Here is a 23538-nt window from a genome sequence, read left to right as displayed (position 1 = left end):
CACGGTGTCTCCTGACCCCTCCTGTCTCAGCCTCCAGTATTTATGCTGCAGTAGTTTATGTGTCGGGGGGCTAGGGTCAGTTTGTTATATCTGGAGTACTTCTCCTGTCCTTTTCGGTGTCCTGTGTGAATTTAAGTGTGATCTCTCTAATTCTCTCTTTCTCTCTTTTTTTCTCTCTCTCGGAGGACCTGAGCCCTAGGACCATGCCTCAGGACTACCTGACATGATGACTCCTTGCTGTCCCCAGTCCACCTGGCCATGCTGCTGCTCCAGTTTCAACTGTTCTGCCATGCTGGTCATTTATAAACATTTGAACATCTTGGCCATGTTCTGTTATAATCTCCACCCGGCACAGCCAGAAGAGGACTGGCCACCCCACATAGCCTGGTTCCTCTCTAGGTTTCTTCCTAGGTTTTGGCCTTTCTAGGGAGTTTTTCCTAGCCACCGTGCTTCTACACCTGCATTGCTTGCTGTTTGGGGTTTTAGGCTGGGTTTCTGTACAGCACTTTGAGATATCAGCTGATGTACGAAGGGCTATATAAATACATTTGATTTGATTTGATAACACATCAACCATAGATAGGCTACAAATGTTTTAATAATTGCTATTTTTTGTGAAGCTTGCATTCATTTGCTCCTCCCTGTTGCTCACAACATTCCATTACCCCGTCACAATGGGAGTATGACTGATTTAAGATGAAAACTCCAACCCTGTTACAATCAACCCGGTTACTTTAATTGCCACCTTTTATAGTAATTTTTCTTAATTGAACCTCTGGAGATGTGAAAACATGTTTTTTATTAACTTGAACACAAGCTCTTTATCATAGAATGTTAAATACAGGTTAAATAATTTGCTTATCTTAACCAAATAGCACTACCCAACTGGCACTCTATTGGTAGAGTGGCATAACGCTATTCTGAGTTATTGTCTGAATTAATACAAATTTGGATTAATATGTTAAACTTGTTGGAGGACTTTTAAAATCTCCCCAAATGAGCCCGGTCCTACTTCGAAACTCAATCCACACTGAACACATCTCAAACTTATTGGAAGTGTGATAACAGGGCGATTTATAAACACCCTATCTTGCAGTAATATTAAATAAATATTGCTATTTTTGTCAACATCATTCTACATCAGGGTACATTTTAGCACAAGTATCCACCTTTTACTTTTGACATCCTAATGTGCTACATCTCAGACATCAATGTATAGTGTTATCATCATCAAATTGACTGAGATGACATACATAACTCCTAATACAGTAGTGGGCTATTAGCAAATAAACTTATTCTGACAACATAGTCCGCAGGTCTTGCCCACAAATTACCCTCGATTTCATTGTGTGTTTTTTGGGGTCATTTCCCGGAATTCTAAAATGTATAGAAATGTATCAAAATTGTGAATTATTTTAAATGAATGGGGCGCTCCCTATAATGTTACCTTTTCGTCGACTCTCGTTCAACCCCCCCTCCCCCTCGACTAATCAGCGCATGCTCAGCAAAGCTCCAAATGGTGTTTCGGCCTGTTTCGGTATTGCCCGTACATTTTCGCCTCTTTGTTTTACCGATAGTGCATTTAACTCGCGTTCAACCCAATATCCAGCGGACTGTACTGTTCTCAAACAGGTTAGTTCGTTTGACTTGAAATATTTCAGGCGTATTAATGCATTAATGCGTCTTTTATTGATTTATGGCTGCGATTTGTATTGTTCTTATTCATTTGTGTCTGTGTCTTTTCCGCTTGGTGGTATGGACATGCCATACGTGTTGTTGTATGTGCCAATGTTGTAGTGTATGGCGGCGCCGGGCCCTGCAGTTAGGCACCGGGATCCTTTTCAAGGAAGAGTGCATTATACCGGAGGGTTTGGATAGCAGCGAAGCACGCTTTTTGTTCTTTAGGAAGGGAGCTCTCGTAGACGCTCACATGTCTCCCATAATATTTGTGTTGTTTGCAGAGACCAATCTTCCCCATTGCCTGGAATGTTCTTGAAAAACCTCCTGTCCTTTTCGGTGTCCTGTGTGAATTTAAGTGTGATCTCTCTAATTCTCTCTTTCTCTCTTTTTTTCTCTCTCTCGGAGGACCTGAGCCCTAGGACCATTCCTCAGGACTACCTGACATGATGACTCCTTGCTGTCCCCAGTCCACCTGGCCATGCTGCTGCTCCAGTTTCAACTGTTCTGCCATGCTGGTCATTTATAAACATTTGAACATCTTGGCCATGTTCTGTTATAATCTCCACCCGGCACAGCCAGAAGAGGACTGGCCACCCCACATAGCCTGGTTCCTCTCTAGGTTTCTTCCTAGGTTTTGGCCTTTCTAGGGAGTTTTTCCTAGCCACCGTGCTTCTACACCTGCATTGCTTGCTGTTTGGGGTTTTAGGCTGGGTTTCTGTACAGCACTTTGAGATATCAGCTGATGTACGAAGGGCTATATAAATACATTTGATTTGATTTGATAACACATCAACCATAGATAGGCTACAAATGTTTTAATAATTGCTATTTTTTGTGAAGCTTGCATTCATTTGCTCCTCCCTGTTGCTCACAACATTCCATTACCCCGTCACAATGGGAGTATGACTGATTTAAGATGAAAACTCCAACCCTGTTACAATCAACCCGGTTACTTTAATTGCCACCTTTTATAGTAATTTTTCTTAATTGAACCTCTGGAGATGTGAAAACATGTTTTTTATTAACTTGAACACAAGCTCTTTATCATAGAATGTTAAATACAGGTTAAATAATTTGCTTATCTTAACCAAATAGCACTACCCAACTGGCACTCTATTGGTAGAGTGGCATAACGCTATTCTGAGTTATTGTCTGAATTAATACAAATTTGGATTAATATGTTAAACTTGTTGGAGGACTTTTAAAATCTCCCCAAATGAGCCCGGTCCTACTTCGAAACTCAATCCACACTGAACACATCTCAAACTTATTGGAAGTGTGATAACAGGGCGATTTATAAACACCCTATCTTGCAGTAATATTAAATAAATATTGCTATTTTTGTCAACATCATTCTACATCAGGGTACATTTTAGCACAAGTATCCACCTTTTACTTTTGACATCCTAATGTGCTACATCTCAGACATCAATGTATAGTGTTATCATCATCAAATTGACTGAGATGACATACATAACTCCTAATACAGTAGTGGGCTATTAGCAAATAAACTTATTCTGACAACATAGTCCGCAGGTCTTGCCCACAAATTACCCTCGATTTCATTGTGTGTTTTTTGGGGTCATTTCCCGGAATTCTAAAATGTATAGAAATGTATCAAAATTGTGAATTATTTTAAATGAATGGGGCGCTCCCTATAATGTTACCTTTTCGTCGACTCTCGTTCAACCCCCCCTCCCCCTCGACTAATCAGCGCATGCTCAGCAAAGCTCCAAATGGTGTTTCGGCCTGTTTCGGTATTGCCCGTACATTTTCGCCTCTTTGTTTTACCGATAGTGCATTTAACTCGCGTTCAACCCAATATCCAGCGGACTGTACTGTTCTCAAACAGGTTAGTTCGTTTGACTTGAAATATTTCAGGCGTATTAATGCATTAATGCGTCTTTTATTGATTTATGGCTGCGATTTGTATTGTTCTTATTCATTTGTGTCTGTGTCTTTTCCGCTTGGTGGTATGGACATGCCATACGTGTTGTTGTATGTGCCAATGTTGTAGTGTATGGCGGCGCCGGGCCCTGCAGTTAGGCACCGGGATCCTTTTCAAGGAAGAGTGCATTATACCGGAGGGTTTGGATAGCAGCGAAGCACGCTTTTTGTTCTTTAGGAAGGGAGCTCTCGTAGACGCTCACATGTCTCCCATAATATTTGTGTTGTTTGCAGAGACCAATCTTCCCCATTGCCTGGAATGTTCTTGAAAAACCATGGTCCAACATTAACGCCTTCGGGTTTCGAAAGTTCGGTGTTAAATGCACGATGGTGTAGTTGTCGCCACATGATTTAATCTAGACAAAAGAAAGTTATTGCTTTTTCGGGGCTATTACGGCCCCGTCTGACTGTATGGAGCTGTTACATTGTGGGGTTTTGGTGAAGGGTCGAGCCAACAAGTCTCTCTTTTGGTAGATTGATGTCTTGTAATCAGGGACAGCAATATGTAAATTACTCTGTGGGTCATGGCACAATATAGCAATATAAGTGGCTAAGAAGCTAAACATGGGTGGGTTTTCCTGACTTCAGACTATATGGATTCAATGGTTAATGACTTGCATAATAGCACAAGACAGTTTAAAAAGTCAGACAGGAACAAAATTACTGAACTTTTATTGTAGCATTACTTACTTTGCTTTTGAAGTAATAAATATATCTAAACATGAACAGCTTCTTCATTCCTGGTTTGTCTTAAATTGATTGATCAGGGGGAAAAATTGCAGAGAGCCGTTGGCTATTTTCAATATCGTTGGTCATGAAACCTACCTTAGATCAAATTAAGAAGGCTGTTCTTCTCTTCATAACAGCCTTTGCTATGAACAGTCAAATAAATAAATAAAAAACACACCCACTCACACTTTACAAAGAACTAAGGTAGCCATACAAAGATTCCACATGTTGATGGCCCCTTGACAGTGGTGCACCTACTGGCCATTAGGCTACAGCTTTGTGGCAGTCTCTCTATCCATGATGCCATGGCTAGTATGCCCAGCTGTGTATAGAATAGCCCATATGTAAAGCTGCTCTTATACTTGTGGTAACGCTGTAATTAGCCTACTACCACATCGACCTTGTTGTTACATTGTAGTATTTACATTGTAATGTAGTTGAGTTTGTTTTGGTCATAGTACAAGTGTTAGGGCTATCAATAAGTGTTGCTGAAATGCCAAAATACAAACTATTAGGGGAATCTACCAACATTTTGGGGGATTTGGTTCAATTCCATTCAGTTCCATTCCGTACCACCTTCTTTGTCAAGGTGTGTTGATTGTTGTTAATGAGAATCGCTGATCAGTGACCAGCAGAGCAAAACAACAGATGGACAAGACACTAGATATCACCTCTTTGAACCATATCCCACTTTATCCCTTCTTTGAAATTATGTCAGCTTATGCAGACACATGAAAAAGGGAACACACGATGTTGGTTATAGACCTTGTGAATGTACAAATCCTATTCATTTTAAGAACAAGACCAGACCTACTCAACATTCTGCACTATGTGTAGGAGTTTCTCTACACTCTTGAGTGGATTACACCCATAGAGGGAAGTAGGTCCTAACTGTATCAGTTCACTACCCCGACTGTTGCTGTTGTATGCCAACATCCTGAAAAACTGGTTCACACAACCAATTGTGCTAATCCAGTGGTTTTCACTCACTGCACACACACACGCACGCACACGCACACACACACACACACACACACACACACACACACACAGACTAAGATTTAGGGAACCAAGATTTAGGGAACCAAGATTTAGGGAACAAATGATCCACTGGCTGTTGCTTTCTGAGTTTGACAGAGGGGGCTAGTTAGCCTGTTGATGCCTACCCAGGCCATGGTATATGGCCTATCATTCATGCATTTAGCAAAATCTCTAAATGCTAGTTAACTGATGGGCACTGGACTGAATCCAGGAACACTTGCCAATTTGAAAGTGGTAATGTGAAGGCTTTGTGAAGCAATTCAAGTAACCCAATCCCAAATCACCCACTATACCCTACGTCCTATATTCTTGTGGATGTCTGAGAGGAGTACATTTTCAGTGTGTCACTTATAACTTATTACCCCGTTATTGCCATGTTATTACCACTTTAGTCTGTGTTGTACTGTAAAGTACTGTCCTAAATTCTGTAAGGATACATTTCAACTGTGTGTTAGATGGGCTTTCAGATGGGCTAAAAAGGGTCAAATGAAGAAGGTTTAGGTTGTGTTCATGAACCGAATAGGCGGTGACTTGCTTATGTAGTGCCACTGCCAACCCTCGTTGTGTAACGGCTGTTAGTTAAGGTTCTATTTTAGGATTTGTTAGTTTACAACTAACTGCCTTTTAGTCTTACGTCTGAATATAGCTTTGTGTGTGATTTCTTTAAACAATGACAAGAGGGCTGCCCAAAGTCATTACAATATTAACACGAGTACACCCCCCCCCCCCCCCCCGGCATGTACTTTGCTGATTAAAACAAATTCCATGACAGGAAATACATCAATGTTTTGTACTAGAAGTCATTAAAATTCCTAGTTTTTGATGTGAGGTGAAAGTTGTATTTTTCAAATGTGTTTTTTTTTTGGCTAAATCTCCAAATCGGAGACTGTTGCTGCACCGTCCCCCTTCCTCCTCACGCACAGTGTCACACCTATACCAGCCCCCCCTCCCCCATTCCGACAGTATATATTTTAGTTGAAAAATACAAAATGTACTTTATATCAAGACTCAAAGGTATACATTTGTTGCGATAATGCAAAGGTGACAACAAGCATGCGCTGAGGGATCGCGCCATGAATCCCTGATAGAGCCTAAATGATTTGGGAACGTTATCGAAATCCACGCTGAAGTACAGAGGCAGTGGCACCAGACACATTATGAGAGCATTGTTATAGACTGAACATGTAGCTCCTAAGTGTAAATTACACTATGCTGACAATGTGGACATCCTCTACAAGACACATTTCAAGACACATAGGCCTAAGCCCAGTGTCTCTGAAGAGGGCCTCTAGCTATCTAGCAATGCCATTCAAGGGAAACCCAACTGCTTGACCAAAGTGCACCTTAACCGGAGGAAAGGTTGTATAAAACAATAATAGTTGTTCCTGATCGGTGATAGAGTCTAGTGTAAACAAACGGTGATGGCTGAAACTTTGTTAGCTGAAAAGTTGTTAGCTGTGCTTCTTAGTTAATGAAAGACAACAACATGGCTCAACAGAACCTGAAGGATCCACATTTCCTTGTTTACTCCTTATCTCCTCCTCCTGTCTCACTCCTGTTGCGGTAGTCTGATGCAACTGCTGCTGCTGATGATGATAGGGTTTATTCACAAGCTCCTTGACTATGTGTGTGTTCCTGCGCACTACCCAAGATCAATTTGTCTCAATCTACAGCAGACACTGTCCATTGCATTACCCAGTACCTAAACTGGGCAGGGAATCAGCTAGGGCCTAAACGCACTACACTGTTTGACAAGTGTGGTCAATTCTGAGGATTTCCTCATGCTAGTCCATGTCATATTGCGTAAATGTTTCTAGCTGTGTTCTCCCAATCAGACAACTCCACTTCACAAACCAAAATGGTCACACCATTTTCATAACTCATTATTCCGATTTGGCCACTGCATGACACATAACAACACATAAGAAGGCTTTCTGGCATCTCATCACATTAGTGCAGCTTGCTTCACATTTGAACACTTGTTTGGTCTGTCTATCCCTTTTGGCACCAACTCTCATTCATGAGTCAGTTGGGACCATCAGAGAGCATTTAGAAGGGTAGAATAAACAGTGTGTGTGTGTGCACGTGCACTCGTGTGTGTGTGTGTGTATGTGTGTTTGAAGTGAATCCAATGCATCAGCCACAACAAGAGTGTTCTCCTCCTGGCTGCCTCTGCTGATACAGGCCTCAGTGTCCTACTCCCAGGCTGTCGCCCAGTCTACACTGGACCCAAACACTCCACTGCCCACAGGCTGCCAACAGGGGCTCTTTGTGCCTGTGTGTCTGTGTGTGTGTTTGCATGTGTGTGTGTGTTTGTGTGTGCCCAATTTCAATTGAGAATTTACCCCAGTGTTTTACCCAAAGGCTCAGACTTTTCTGTTTCCATCTATGCCTGCCGGCACCCGTGTCTCACTGGGCCATGACTCCGGCAGACATGCTCTAAGTTGTGGCCAAGGCAAGGCCCTGGGTACTTTTCAGCTTTCATTTACATAACAAAGGCTAACTGTGAACTGTAACACCTTCTCACAAAGCAACAGTCTTGAATGATGGAGAGATTGTTGATCCTGCTCGCCACAACTCTTTAGTGTCACACTCCTGATGGAAACACAATAAAATACTTAATTCTTACTTTAGAATATGGTGGTGGATCTTTGATGTTTTGGGGCTATTTTGCTTCCACTGGTCCTGGGGCCCTTGTTAAGGTCAACAGCATCATGAACTTGACCCAGTACCAGGAACCCCGTCCATTCAGCCAGCGGAGTTTTCTGTCCATCGTGCTGATGGGAAGAAAGAACTCTTAGAGAAAAATAAAAGAGGGTGGGTTTGTTTCATGATTAACAACTCATGGTGTGATTGTATTAAAATACAGGAACTCAATACCTTTTGTTCTCCCGATCTAGAATACCTCACCTTCAAATGCCGACCGCATCACCTTCGAAGAGAATTGTCTTCGGTCGTCGTCACTGCCGTGTGTATTCCCCCCCCAAGCCGACACTGCGTCCACTCTCAAGGAAGTACACTGGACTATGTTCAAACTGGAAACCGCATATTCTGAGGCCGCATTTATTGTAGCTGGGGGACTTTAATAAAGGAGATATGAGGAAAATGCTACCGAAATTCTATCAACACATCTCCTGTTCTACATGTGCAACATGGACCCTGGATCATTGCTACAAGGCCCTCCCCCACCCTCCCTTCAGCAAATGAATGAAGCAAAAGCTCCCATTCTGTTCCTCCCCATTTATAGGCAGAAACTTAAACAGGAAGCTCCCGTGGTAAGGACGATTCAACGTTGGTCTGACCAATCGGAATCTATGCTTCAAGATTGTTTTCATCACGTGGACTGGGGTATGTTTCCGGTCACCTCTGAGAATTGTATCGATGTATACAGTGACTCGGTGATGGGGTTAATCAATACGTGCATAGAGGATGTTGTTCCCACTGCGATGAATAGAACTTATCTAAACCAAAAACCGTGGATAGAGGGTAGAGGTCGACCGATTATGATTTTTCAAAGGCGATACCGATACCGATTATTGGAGGACCAAAAAAAAACGATACCGATTAATCGGCCAATTTTTTTATACATATATTTGTAATAATGACAATTACAACAATACTCAATGAACAATAAACACTTTTATTTTAACTTAATATAATACATAAATAAAATCTATTTAGTCTCAAATAAATAATGAAACATGTTCAATTTGGTTTAAATAACGCAAAAACACAGTGTTGGAGAGGAAATTAAAAGTGCAATATGTTCCTTGTAAGAAAGCTAACATTTCAGTTCCTTGTTCAGAACATGAGAACATATGAACGCTGGCAGTTCCTTTTAACATGAGTCTTCAATATTCCCAGTTAAGATGTTTTAGGTTGTAGTTATTATAGGACTATTTCTCTATTTCTCTCTATACCATTTGTATTTCATATACGTTTGACTATTGGATGTTCTTATAGGCACTATAGTATTGCCAGCCTAATCTTGGGAGTTGATAGGCTTGAAGTCATAAACAGCGCTGTGCTTCAAGCATTGCGAAAAGCTGCTGGCAAACGGAGGAAAGTGCGATTTTGTCACGATCGTTATAATAAGATGCAGCGTGGTATGGTTCCATCCTCTTTATTATGAAGTGAAACTCAAAGAAAATAATAAATGCAATAAAGCGTAAAAACGAAACGTGAAGCTCAAAAGAAGTGCTCGCAGGCAACTATACCAAGACAAGATCCCACAAAGCACAATGGGGAAATGGCTGCCTAAAAATGATCCCCAATCACAGACTACGATAAACAGCTGCCGCTGATTGGGAACCACACCAGGCCAACATAGAAATATAATTGCCTAGATGACCCACCCTAGTCACACCCCGACCTAACCAACATTGAGAATAAAAAGCTCTCTATGGTCAGGGCGTGACAGGTTTGAATGAATGCTTACGAGCCTGCTGCTGCCTACCACCGCTCAGTCAGACTGCTCTATCAAATATCAAATCATTGACTTAATTATAATATAAGAAACACACAGAAATACGAGCCTTAGGTCATTAATATGGTAAAATCTGTAACCGTTCCGTATTTTATCGAACGGGTGGCAACCCTAAGTCTAAATATTGCTGTTACGTTGCACAACCTTCAATGTTATGTCATAATTATGTAAAATTGAGGTAAAATTAATTTTGGTCTTTGTTAGGAAGAAATGGTCTTCACACAGTTCGCAACAAGCCAGGCGACCCAAACTGCTGCATATACCCTGACTCTGCTTACACTGAACGCAACAGAAGTGACACAATTTCAGGCACCACATTGATTATATGCAACACAGGACAAGCTTGTTAAACTATTAATATCGTCAACCATGTGTAGTTAACTAGTGATTACGTTAAGATTGATTGTTTTTTATAAGATAAGTTTAATGCTAGCTAGCAACTTACCATGGCTCCTTGTTGCCTGCACTCGTGTAACAGGTGGTAAGCCTTCCACACAGTCTCCTTGTGGATTTGCAGTATAATCGGCCATAATCAGCGTCCAAAAATTCAGATTACCGATTGTTATGAAAACTTGAAATCAGCCCTGATTAATCGGCCATTCCGATTAATCAGTCGACCTCTAATAGAGGGCATAATTTGTGCAAAACTGAAAGCGCAAACCACCACATTTAACCATGGCAAGGTGACTGGGAACATGGACATGTACAAACAGACTAGCTATGACCTCCGTAAGGCAATCAGAGGCAAAACGACAGTACGGGGACAAAGTGGAGTCGCAATGCAACGGCTCAGACACAAGATGTATGTGGCAGGGACTCCAGGCAATCACAGATTATAAAGGGAAAACCAGCCACGTCGTAGACACCTACGCCAACATTGAGCCGCCGACGCGGGCCCCTAACGCTTACGAGGACTGTGTCTCATTCTCTGTGGCCGACGCGAGTAAGTCATTTAAGCCTGTTAACCCTTGCAAGGCTGCCAGCCCAGATTGCATCCCAAGCCGCATCCTCAGAGCATGTACAGACCAGCTGGCTGGAGTGTTTACGGACATATTCAATCTCTCCATATTCCAGTCTCTTTTGTCCCAACTTTATTTAAGATGTCCACCAATGTTCCTGTACCCAAGAAAGCGAATGTAACTGAACTAAACGATTCTCGTCCCATAGCACTCACTTCTGTCATCATGAAGTGCTTTGAGAGGCCAGTTAAGGACCATATAACCTCCACCTTACCCGACACCCTATACCCACTACAATTCACATTTCGCCCCCAACAGATCCACGGGAAACACAATCACCATTATACTGCACACTGCCCTATCTCACCTGGACAAGATAAATACCTATTTAAGACTTATGTTCATCGACTACAGCTCAGCCTTCAACACCAGAGTGCCCTCCAAGCTCATCACTAAGCTCAGGGCCCTGGATTTGAATCCCTCCCTGTGCAACTGGGTCCTGGATTTCCTAATGGGCCGACACCAAGTGGTAAAGGTGTGCAACTACACCGCCGCCACGCTGAACCTCAACATGGGGTCCCAACAGGGGCGTGTACTCAGCCCCTCTTGTACTCCCTGTTCGCCTATGACTGCGAGCCACGCATGTCTCCAACTCAATAATCAAGTTTGCTGGCTACACAACAGTGGTAGGCCTGATTACCAACAATGATTAGACAACTTACAGGGAGGAGGTGAGAGCTCTGGCAGAGTGGTTCCAGGAAAATAACGTCAAATGATGCAGCTGATCGAGACGGCAGAAAGAGCAGTCCCCCATCCACATCGACGGGGCCACAGTGGAAAGGGTCAAAAGCTACAAGTTCCTCGGTGTGCACTAGAGGTGGACCGATTAATTGGAATGGCCGATTAATTAGGGACGATTTTCAAGTCTTCATAACAATTGGAAATCTGTAATTTTGGACACCGATTTGGCAGATTTTTTAATTATTCTTTATTTATTATTATTATTTGTACACCTTTATTTAATCTTTATTTAACTAGGCAAGTCAGTTAAGAACACATTCATATTTTCAATGACGGCCTAGGAATGGTGGGTTAACTGCCTCGTTCAGGGGCAGAACGACAGATTTTTACCTTGTCAGCTCGGGGGATTCAATCTTGCAACCTTACAGTTAACTAGTCCAACGCTCTAACCACCTTACATTGCACTCCACGAGGAGCCGGCCTGTTATGCGAATGCAGTAAGCCAAGATAAGTTGCTAGCTAGCATTAAACTTATCTTATAAAAAACAACCAATCAATCATAATCACTAGTTAACTACACATGGTTGATGATATTACTAGTTTATCTAGCGTGTCCTGCGTTGCATATAATCGATGTGGTGCGTATCGTTGCTCCAATGTGTACCTAACCATAAACATCAATGCCTTTCTTAAAATCAATACACAGAAGTATATATTTTTAGACCTGCATATTTAGCTAAAAGAAATCCAGGTTAGCAGGCAATATTAACCAGGTGAAATTGTGTCACTTCTCTTGCGTTCATTGCACGTAAAGTCAGTGTATATGCAGTTTGGGCCGCCTAATTTGGCAGAATTTTACGTAATTATGACATAACATTGAAGGTTGTGCAATGTAACAGGAATATTTAGACTGATGGATGCCACCCATTAGATAAAATATGGAACGGTTCCGTATTTCACTGAAAGAATAAAGCCTTTTTTTTCTTTGAGATGATAGTTTCCGGATTCGACCATATTAATGACCTAATGCTTGTATTTCTGTGTGTTATTATGTTATAACTAAGTCTATGATTTGATAGAGCAGTCTGACTGAGCGGTGGTAGGCAGCAGCAGGCTCGTAAGCCTTCATTCAAACAGCACTTTTGTGCGTTTTGCCGGCAGCTCTGCTGTTTATGACTTCAAGCCTATCACCTCCCAAGATTAGGCTTGTGTAACCGATGTGAAATGGCTAGCTAGTTAGCGGGGTGCACGCTAATAGCGTTTCAAACGTCACTCGCTCTGAGACTTGGAGTAGTTATTCCCCTTGCTCTGCATGGGTAACGCTGCTTCGAGTGTGGCTGTTGTCGTTGTGTTCATGGTTCGAGCCCAGGTAGGAGCGAGGAGAGGGACGGAAGCTATACTGTTACACTGGCAATACTAAAGTGCCTATAAGAACATCCAATATTTAAAGGTTAATGAAATACAAATGGTATAGAGAGAAATAGTCCTATAATTCCTATGATAACTACAACCTAAAACTTCTTACCTGGGAATATTGAAGACTCATGTTAAAAGGAACCACCAGCTTTCAAATGTTCTCATGTTCTGAGCAAGGAACTTAAACTTTAGCTTTCTTACATGGCACATATTGCACTTTTACTTTCTTCTCCAACACTTTGTTTTTGCATTATTTAAACCAAATTGAACATGTTTCATTATTTATTTGAGGCTAAATTGATTTTATTGATGTATTATATTAAGTTAAATAAGTGTTCATTCAGTATTGTTGCAATTGACATTATTACAAATCAAATAAAAAAATCATCCGATTAATCGGTATCGGCCTTTTTTGGTCCTCCAATAATCGGTATTGGCGTTGACAAATCATAATCGGTCGACCTCTAGTGTCCACACCACTGACAACCTTACAAGGTCTCTTCACACAGACAGCGTGGTAAAGAAGGCGTAACAGACTGAAACAGGTTTTCCTTTAGGATTTTACCTGTGCTTTGCTCTATTCTGTTTCTTTTTATCCCCCCAAAAAAATCCCTAGTCCTTGCTGATGAGAAGCATACCCATAAAATGATGCAGCCTCCACCATGCTTGAAAATATGAAGAGTGGTTCTCAGTGATGTGTTGTATTTGCCCCAAACATAACGCTTTGTATTCAGGATATAAAGCTAATTTCTTTGCCACACTTTTGGCGGTTTTAATTTAGTGCCTTATTGCAAACAGGATGCATGTTTTGGAATATTTGATTTCTGTACAGGCTTCCTTCTGTCATTTAGGTTGGTATTGTGGAGTAACCATTCAACTCTGTAACTGATTTAAAGTCACCATTGGCCTCATGGGTAAATCTCTGAGTGGTTTTATTTCCTCTCCAGCTATTGAGTTAGGAAGAACGCCCGTATCTTTGTAGTGACTGGGTGTATTGATACACCATCCAAAGTGTAATTAATAACTTCACCATGTTTAAAAGAATATTCAACATCTGCTTTATTTTTCTTTAACCTACTACCAATAGGTGCCCTTCTTTGCGAGGCACTGGAAAACCTCCCTGGTCTTTGTGGTTGAATCTGTGTTTGAAATTCACTGCTCGACTGAGGGACCTTACCGGTGTATGGGGTACAGAGATGAGGGAGTCATTCACAAATCATGTTAAACACTACTATTGCACACAGAGTGAGTCCATGCAACTTATTATGTAACTTGTTAAGCATACGTTTACTCCTGAATGTATTTAGTCTTGCCAAAGCAAAGGGGTTGAATACTTATTGACTCAAGACAGTTCAACCTTTTCATTTTTTATTCATTTGTAAACATTTCTAGAAACATAATTCCACTTTAACATTTTGGGGTATTGTGTGTAGGCCAGTGACACAAAATCTGAATTTAAATTGATTTTACATTCAGGCTGTAACACAACAAAATGTGGAAAAAGTCAAGGGGTGTGAATACTTTCTGAAGGTACTGTATATACTGTATTCTAGTCATTGAACACTGGTCACATTAAAACCTCTTAGAACCACCCATCCCGGATCGTCAACAACGCTGAATAGCATAGCGCCACAGTCAAATAATATTACTAGAAAATATTCATACTCATGAAATCACAAGTGCAATATAGGAAAACACAGCTTAGCCTTTTGTTAATCCACCTGTCGTCTCAGATTTTGAAATTGTGCTTTACAGCGAAAGCAATACAAGCACTTGTGTAAGTTTATCGATTGCTCGACAAAACAAGTCGGCTTTTCACTAGGACCGGGAGGAACAATGGCCGCCTCTCTCTTTTGTGCAAAAATCACTCTGAGAGCCCCCACCTGACCACTTACGTAATGTGGTCGTTCACGCTCATTCTTCAAAATAAAGGCCTGAAACTATGTCTAAAGGCTGTAGACACCTTAGGGAAGCCATAGAAAAAGGAATCTGGTTGATATCCCTTTCAATGGTCAATAGTCCAAACTTCCTGATTGGATTTTTCTCAGGCTTTCGCCTGTAATATCAGTTCTGTTATACTCACAGACAATATTATTACAGTTTTGGAAACTTGTGTTTTCTACCCTAACCCTTTCTACCCTAAGCTGTCGATTATATGCATATTCTAGCATCTGGTCCTGAGAAATAGGCCATTTACTTTGGGAACATTATTTTTCCAAACATAAAAATAGTGCCCCCTAGCGTCAAGAGGTTAAGCAACTGAGGAATGATGGTGTAATACAAATCAGAAAGGCTAAATCTGATTATTATGTAACCACTCTTCCGGATTGTAATGGGAACCCGGTTAAATTCTGGAAAACTGTCAAATCCCTGAAGGGTTCTACTTCCTCCTCTCTGCCACAACAAATGAATTCAGACACTGGCCTCATAACTGAAAAATATGCTATCATTGATGCATTTTATTTCAGCAGGCTATTTCTTTGAAATAACTTCTAAGTCTATTCACAATGATATTGTGCTGGATACTGATAGGGGAAACTTGCTGAATGATCAGAGAAATGATAGTCAAAGCTTTTCTTTTAGGCTATTTACAGAAACATAAATACTGGATGCTTTACTAGCAATAGATTAGAAGGAATCCACGGGGGCCGATTAATTGGATCCCGGTCTGCTTAAGTGTAGCGCCCATCGTTTTTTGCTCAAAACCCCACATTTTTTATTTAAAATTGTTATCAGAAAATATTCCAAAAGTATGGAAATCAGCTCTTGTGCTGCCACTTCATAAGGACGGGGATAGTAGTGATCTTAATCATTTTTGCCCCTTTTCAAGGCTTCCTTTTCAAGATAAGATTCTTGAATCTTTGATAAATGTAAAACGTTGCTCTTTTTAATCTGAGAAATGTATTTTGAATGTGGTAAAATGTTGTCCTGGGCATAGCACTATTACAGCAACCACTTTAGTTGTCAATGATCTTGTCAATGCTTTAGACACTACATTGAATTATGCTGCTAGGGTAGCCATTTTATTAGTTGTTCATCGGTCTTATGGCTTGGGGGTAGAAGCTGTAAGAAGCCTTTTGACCTAAACTTGTCGCTCTGGTACCGCTTGCCGTTGTCACGTTCTGACCTTAGTTCTGTTGTTATGTCTTTGTTTTAGTCAGGGCGTGAGTTGGATGGGTTGTCTATGTTCCTTTTTCTATGTTTTGGGATTTCTGTGTTTGGACTGGTATGGTTCTCAATCAGAGGCAGCTGTCAATCGTTGTCCCTGATTGAGAACCATACTTAGGTAGCCTGGTTTCACTTTTAAGTTGTGGTGATTATTTTCCGTGTCAGTGTTTGTTCCACACGGAACTGTTTTGGTTTTGTTATTTCACGTTGTCGTTTATTGTTTTGTTCATTATTCTTATTAAACTATATGGACACTTACCACGCTGCGCATTGGTCCTCCGATCCTTCCTACTACTCCTCTTCGTCAGAGGAGGAAGACGAAAACCCTTACAGCCATGCTGTAGCAGAGAGAACAGTCTATGATTAGCAAGACTGGAGTCTTTGGCAATTTTTAGGGCCATTTTCTGACACCGCCTGGTGTAGAGGTCCTGGATGGCAGGAAGCTTTGCCCCAGCGATGCACTGGGCCATACACTCTACCCTCTGTAGTACCTTGCTGTCAGACGCCGAGCAGTTTCCATACCAGTCCGTGATGCAGCTCTCGATGTTGCTGCTGTAGAACTTTTTGAAGATCTGAGGGCCCGTGCCAAAGCTTTTCAGTCTCCTGAGGGGAATAGTCATTGTCGTGCCCTCTTCACGACGATCTTGGTTTTGTTGGACCATAATAGTTTGTTGCTGATTGTTGATGTGGACACCAAGGAACTTGACGCTCTCAACCTGATCCACTACAGCCCAGTCGATGAAAATGGGGCGTGCTCGCCCCGCCTTGAATACACAAGTAATTATGACGAATTAACTAAATTCAGAAAGGTTATGTGTTGCAGTAATGAGAAATTACAAATACATCTGTTCAATTACATTTTAAATGTATTTGTTTTCAGTGTTATGCTTAACTCAGGCCTTTTCATTTGGTTAGCAATGTAAAAACATATTAGCAATTGATTTGTTTATTACTTTTTGGGACATTGAAACTATTATGGTAATGAGATTTTTTTTAAATTGGTAGTTGTGGAAATTGTGGTAAAATGCATAGTATCTGATCAATAAACATAACAATAAATATGAAATAGATACAGTGCCTTCAGAAAGTATTCACACCCCTTTATTTTTTCCACATTCTGTTGTGTTACAGCCAGAATTTTAAATGGATTAAATTGAGATTTTGTGTCACTGGCAAACACATAGTACCGCATAATGTCGAAGTGGAATTATGTTTTTAGATAAAAACAAAGAAACAGAAGAGAAACAGAATAGAGCTAAGCACTGGAAGCACTAGAGGTAAACCTGGTTCTGTCTGCTCTCCAACAGACACTGGGAGACAAATTCATCTTTCAGCGGGACAATAATCTAAAACGCAAGGCCAAATATACTTACCAAGACGACATTGAATGTTCCTGAGTGGCTTGGTTACAGTTTTGACTTAAATCTGCTTGGAAATCTATGTCAGGACTTGAAAATGCCCGTCTAGTAATGATCAACGACCAACCTGACAGATTTATATATTTTTAATATTGTGCAAAGCTCTTAGATGCTTACCCAGATGTATTGACGAAGGGTTGTGAATACTTATGTAAATTTCCAACAAATGTGCAAAAAATTCTATGAACATGTTTACACTTTGTCATTATGGTGTAGTGTGTGTAGATGTGCGAGAGGGGAAACAAAATTCACACTGTAACACAACAAAATGTGGAATAAGTCAATGGGTTGAAAACTTTCTGAAGGCACTGTAAGTAACCACAGATCTTACTTGTAGTGATCCAAGAGGAATTATAGTGCCAGTTTTGTGATGTTTTGTCATAAAAGATCAACGTTCTCAGATTCACGATCTGCAAATAAAAAAATCCACTCAGGATGTTCATGTTTTTTGTTTTCACAATAACGTGACGTCCTGAGAGGAACAGCTTCATTCATTTATCACTGCCGATACACCGTAAATATTCTGAATTGAAAAGAGCAATTTAAACACCATAGCTCAACACTAATTTCAGAGGTTACAGAGTACCAGCTCCAGCGTCAATCACATTGCATGTGTGTTAAGGAGGACAATAGTTATAGGCTTAGTTCATGCAGACCAGTTTTTGATTGGCTAGATTGGCTAGAGTGCCTTGCCAATGGTGTGTCAATGTGAGTCTTCCTGTGTCGTGTTGAATGACTGTTCCTTCATCAGGAACCTGCAGGCGTTTGGAACCAAACCTTCATTACCGTCTTCTATTGTAATGGAAAAGTTGTCACCTTGGTTATGACAGTTTATCATCTTAGCAACTTTGAATTGTCGCACATTCATTAATGAAGCACTCTTGTTCAGTTGTCTCTGCAAGTCATCCCATCTGAAATGAAATAAATCAAAAACAATGGAACATGGTGATTGACTTTCGAAGGAACACTACAATGCACACACCATCACTGATAAAAGGTGAGCCCATTGAAATAGTGGAGGAGTACAAATACCTTGGGCTAGTCATTGACAACAAGCTGTCCTGGGATCAGTGTACTGGCGCTCTTTTTAAGAAAGGCCAACGGAGACTGTATTTCCGACGGAAACTGTACTTTTTTAAGGTTGATCTAACCATCATGGTTCTCTTTTATAAATCATTCATTGAGAGCATTCTGTCCTACTGCTTGACCCGCTGGTTTTGGAATTTCAAGGTTGCACAGACAAATAGGTTGGGCAAGATAGTCAGGACTTCCGGGAAAACAGCAAGACCTATCATCTCTATCTGGGCAGAGCCGTCCAGAAGGTGAATAAAATAGCAGTTGTCTCTTCCCATTCACTCCACCCCGAATTCCAGCTCCTCCCCTCCGGCCGCAGGCACAGGCTACCTAAAGTTAAAAAAATAGGGCCAAGTACTCTTTTATTCCAAATGCAATTCTGCAACTTAACAAAATGTTGGACTAATTGCACGTAGCACTAGCATTATGAAACTGCACCTATTTGCTGGTAAATATCCGTTGCTATTTATTTCACAGGGTTACAACGCTGGGTCATGTTGATCAGGCAGTTTCTTTTGCACCCACCATGCGTCACGTCCGCAATGGTCATGTGAGGTGAAATGTGTATATTTCGGGATGTGAACACTCAGTGTGCTTGACCTGACGAAGATCCGTTTCGGATGGAAACGCGGTCAATAAAGCGGGTGAATTGGGAGCCTTAACGGTGTGCGGCTCTTCCTGTTCTGTACTAGTATTCTTTATTAGCCCGTATTTATGTTGACACGTCCTGTCAACACACTTGCAAGTGCTCTGCAACTGAATGCACTTGTTCAAGTCGACAGTGTGGCAACTGTTACAACAACTCTGATACATGATTTTGGATGCAGCCCAGGTTTGAACCCAAACAGCGCAGGCTAGGGTTCTAATACATCCGCAGCAGCTCTCCTTCACTCATCTCAATGGAGTAAATGGGCTAATTTCATGATCTGATGCGCAGACAAAAACACACAGGCAGACTCTTATTGTCCAAGACAGAGTAAAAGAGAATGCACATTTAGGATCAAGAGGCCAAAAAAAAAAGTGGTGGGAGTAGTGGGAGCCAAGTCGAAGAGGGTTTTCGGGCTCACAACTCCAAAGCTGTCTGCCTAGAGAGTAATGACTCTCTAGGCCTATGTCTAATGGATTGACTAAGTACTGCAGTACGTCGTTCCTTGTGTCATGTGGGGGCACCACTTTTTCTTGTTTCTTTTTTAGGCTTTGGTGGATTGTAAGTTACTTTAAATATGTCTCTGGTTCTTATTTTGTTACGTTAATTCAGGGACGTCTCCTCTCCATACAATGGTCTCATTGTGTAAATGTTGTCTCAGATGTTTCAAATATGAATGGACTTTTTACAGTAGCAATGGCATGTGCAATCAGCACTTCCCAGTTTTAATTGAGTTCTGCAGAGCAGTGTCTCAAAAAATGGTGGGTCTCAGCCTACTCCTAAGAGTTTGCGGTTCAATATAAGCCTGAGATCAGACAGATTTATTCTGTTCTGCAATATTCGTCTGGTTTTAGGTTAGTTCATGATTAGGCTAAGGCTAGAAAAGCCTCTCCAACTCCTGTCCTGGAGAGCTACTGGGTGTGTGCAGGCTTTTGTTCCACACTTGTAGCACTGCTCTCCAGGATAAGGGTTGGAGGACCCTGGGTTAGAAACACTGTTTTATTCATCTGGAGGGTCTTTGTTGGCTCACCATGGCACAAGGAACTTTGGGGCATCACCACTGCTGTAGAGCCCAATGAATTCTGACTGTGTTGTTGTCTGTGTTCTCCCTTTAGCCACATGAGAGGGCATCCATGATGAGGAGCTAACACCACTGCATGCCTGCAGGAATAGACGTGGCTGCCAAATCATCCTCAGTCAACACATGGCGTCATTAGGGGTAAGCTAAAACAAGCATCCACCGTGAATAGAGTTTTATGTCTTTGTCTGTCTGTCTGTCTGTCTGTCTGTGTCTCTCTCTCTCTCTCTCTGTCTGTCTGTCTGTCTGTCTGTCTGTCTGTCTGTCTGTCTGTCTGTCTGTCTGTCTGTCTGTCTGTCTGTCTGTCTGTCTGTCTCTCTCTCTCTCTCTCTCTCTCTCTCTCTCTCTGTCTGTTTCTCTGTCTGTCTCTCTCTGTCTGTCACTCTCTCAAAAAAGGTACTCTGCATAACCTTGAAACCAATGAGTTGTACAGTTGACATGTGTCTTTATCCTGTATTCTTTTGTAAAAAAGTGAATTTAGAGGTTACCCTTAGAATGTGCAAAATGCACAGAATAGAACGACTCAAATTGTTTTGTCCTCCTTCTCCCCAGAACCCCGAGATGCTAACCAGGAAGATCAAGCTGTGGGACATCAACGCCCACATAACTTGTCGCCTGTGCGAGGGGTACCTGATAGACGCCACTACTGTCACGGAGTGCTTGCATACCTGTGAGTACCTGCTGATGACACAAGCATGTACTCATACTCCGACACACATCATTCACATCTTAACACTGATCATGTATCTTCATGAGGGCTTCATGCATGTGGCTTCATACGGCAATAGATATTTTTGTTGTCTCATTAAAGTTCAATTATCATAACGATCAAGCAACCCCCCACCCACAAAGTAGGCCTAGTTGTACTGGAGACAAGAGAAGTCTTGAGTAAATGTCAGCAGCAGTGCAAGTAATGTAATCGGTCAGTCATGCCCTAGAGGGCGCCATTGTACCATACATGGAAAGTCCCAGTTGACCAAATGTCAATGTCGAGTGGAGAGCTTCAATCGCAATCCTCAGGTTGGAAATTACTTTCTCTCACACCCCCCTCAGAGATGAAACAGAGAGACTCACATCATGTCCGGATAGCTATCGGACACATCATAGCGAGACTGGTCTCTCAAAAAAGCAACACTTTTTTTAACAACACCAAAAGATAGAACAAGATACCCGTATTGCTTATCATGTGATTGACATCTCTCTCTCTCTCTCTCTCTCTCTCTTCCAGTCTGCAGAAGCTGTCTAGTGAAGTACCTGGAAGAGAACAACACCTGTCCCACGTGCAGGATTGTCATTCACCAGAGCCACCCACTGCAGTACATCGGGTCAGTAGGCAGCCTGGACACCAAACCACATTCCCCTTAGCCGCTCAGTTGTTTCATCAGTGTGCAGAACAGAGAGCCACCACTACGGGGCAGCAGCACTGTCCAAAAACAATACCGTCGAAGGAGATGGGAGAGGAGGGGGAAAACAAAACAACATGAATATTCTAATTAAATAAATACATACATGCATATTTGCTTAAATGCGCATGTGCGCTGGTGGGGACCAAACAATTGATTTCCATTCAAAGTCCTATTTTCCTGAACCCTAAACTTTTTTCTTGTGGGGACCGGTGAAATGTCCCCACCTGTTCGAATGTTCCTTTTTTTACCCTCCCTGTGAGGATTTCTGGATAGTCAAACCAAACACACACACACACACAAAGTAAAGGGACTGTTGTCCATCTGCCCTATGAGGGCTTGTGCAGTAGTGTCTGATTAATAGTACAGCCAATGGGGATGTTCGCCAGCCTAAATGTCTACCAGCTATTTAGTCATAAGCATTTTGCAGCCCAGAAAAATGTCCCCATTTTGATGGAAAAAAACCCAATTTCGAACACATTTGAAATGCACTGCTCTCTTCATTTCCCTCTGAGTAGTTGTTTGCTGAAATGAAAATAAAAAGCGAATAAATGTGCCAAACGAAAACATTTAAACAGATGTAAGACACATCAAAAATGTCAAAATTCGAAGCATAAAACAATGAACAGGTTCAAACTAGGTGTGAAAACAACAACAACGAGTGCTGCTACTACTACGGCCTGCTGCCGAGAAGATGAAAACACAAGCATATTTCTAACCCTATTTCAAGTCATACATCATTTAAGGGTTATTATAAGCTTGTAGGCACTTATCTTTAGTGTTTCAAGACTAATAAAACTTGAACGATTCATAATAGGTCAACTAGGAGTAGCCAAAATCATCAACGAGCATTAGGTCATCTTTCAGATGGTGAAAGCTAATTGAGCCTCGATCCATCCCCGCACTCCCGTGCACCAAAGGCCCTGTCAATAAGGCGTCAGCGCTCGCTGTGTTTGGGGCGAAGCAGAGTTTGGCCACCGCAGTGGTAAGCGGTCAGCTCTCACTTGCCTCAGGGGGTGGTGAAAATCAGCTAATTATGGTCTTGAGCGCAGGATAGGATAGAGAGAATGACCTTCACTCCAGACGGCGCACACCCCGCTGAGTTTCGCTAGTCACACTGCAGGCCCAGGTGTTGCAGTACAAAGTGGGCGTCACAGCTGGGTAGTGGACAAATGCGCGGTGTTTTGATGTCATTCATGCTGTCATATGGTAAACATGGGAATTTTGAATGTCAAGAAGCATGTGCTGCTGGCATTAAGGAAGCGTACATGTTTTGTATATGCTGTGGCAAGAGAAAGTATGTGAACCCTTTGGAATGACCTGGATTTCTGCATAAATTGGTCATACAATTTGATCTGATCTTCATCTAAGTCACAACAATAGACAAACACAGTCTGCTTAAACTAATAACACACGAACAATTGTACATTTTCATGTCTTTATTGAACATACCGTATGAACATTCACAGTGCAGGGTGGGAAAAGTATGTGAACCCTTGGATACTGGTATATGACTGGTATAACAACAGGTTGGCCCTCCTTTGGTAGCAATAAATTCAACCAAATGTTTTCTGTAGTTGCGGACCAGACCAGCACAACGGTCAGGAGGAATTTTGGATCATTCATCTTTACAAAACTGTTTCAGTTCAGCAATATTCTTAGGATGTCTGGTGTGAACCGCTCTCAAGGTCATGCCACAGCATTTTAAATGGGGTTGAGGTCAGGACTCTGACTGGGCCATTCCAGAAGTCT

The 23538-nt window shown here is 41.6% G+C and overlaps 1 protein-coding gene across 1 annotated transcript in view; it reads left to right on the top strand.

Annotated features, from left to right (window-relative positions):
- The first annotated feature begins 3397 nt into the window (after positions 1–3397).
- The window catches only part of LOC110505071 (polycomb group RING finger protein 3), a 40338-nt gene continuing 20197 nt past the window's right edge, over positions 3398–23538 (top strand). The window contains exons 1-4 of the mRNA XM_021584026.3: positions 3398–3532; positions 20421–20524; positions 20936–21053; positions 21612–21708. Of these exons, the coding sequence (XP_021439701.1) occupies positions 20510–20524; positions 20936–21053; positions 21612–21708 (230 nt within the window). The 5' untranslated portion in view covers positions 3398–3532; positions 20421–20509. The remainder of the gene's footprint in view (positions 3533–20420; positions 20525–20935; positions 21054–21611; positions 21709–23538) is intronic.

This window comes from Oncorhynchus mykiss, chromosome 25, assembly GCF_057628025.1.
Source record: "Oncorhynchus mykiss isolate SJ-2025 chromosome 25, ASM5762802v1, whole genome shotgun sequence".
Classification (NCBI taxonomy): domain Eukaryota; kingdom Metazoa; phylum Chordata; class Actinopteri; order Salmoniformes; family Salmonidae; genus Oncorhynchus; species Oncorhynchus mykiss.
The sequence above is the reverse complement of the archived record's forward strand: the minus strand, read 5'-3'. Positions and strand labels throughout refer to the sequence as shown.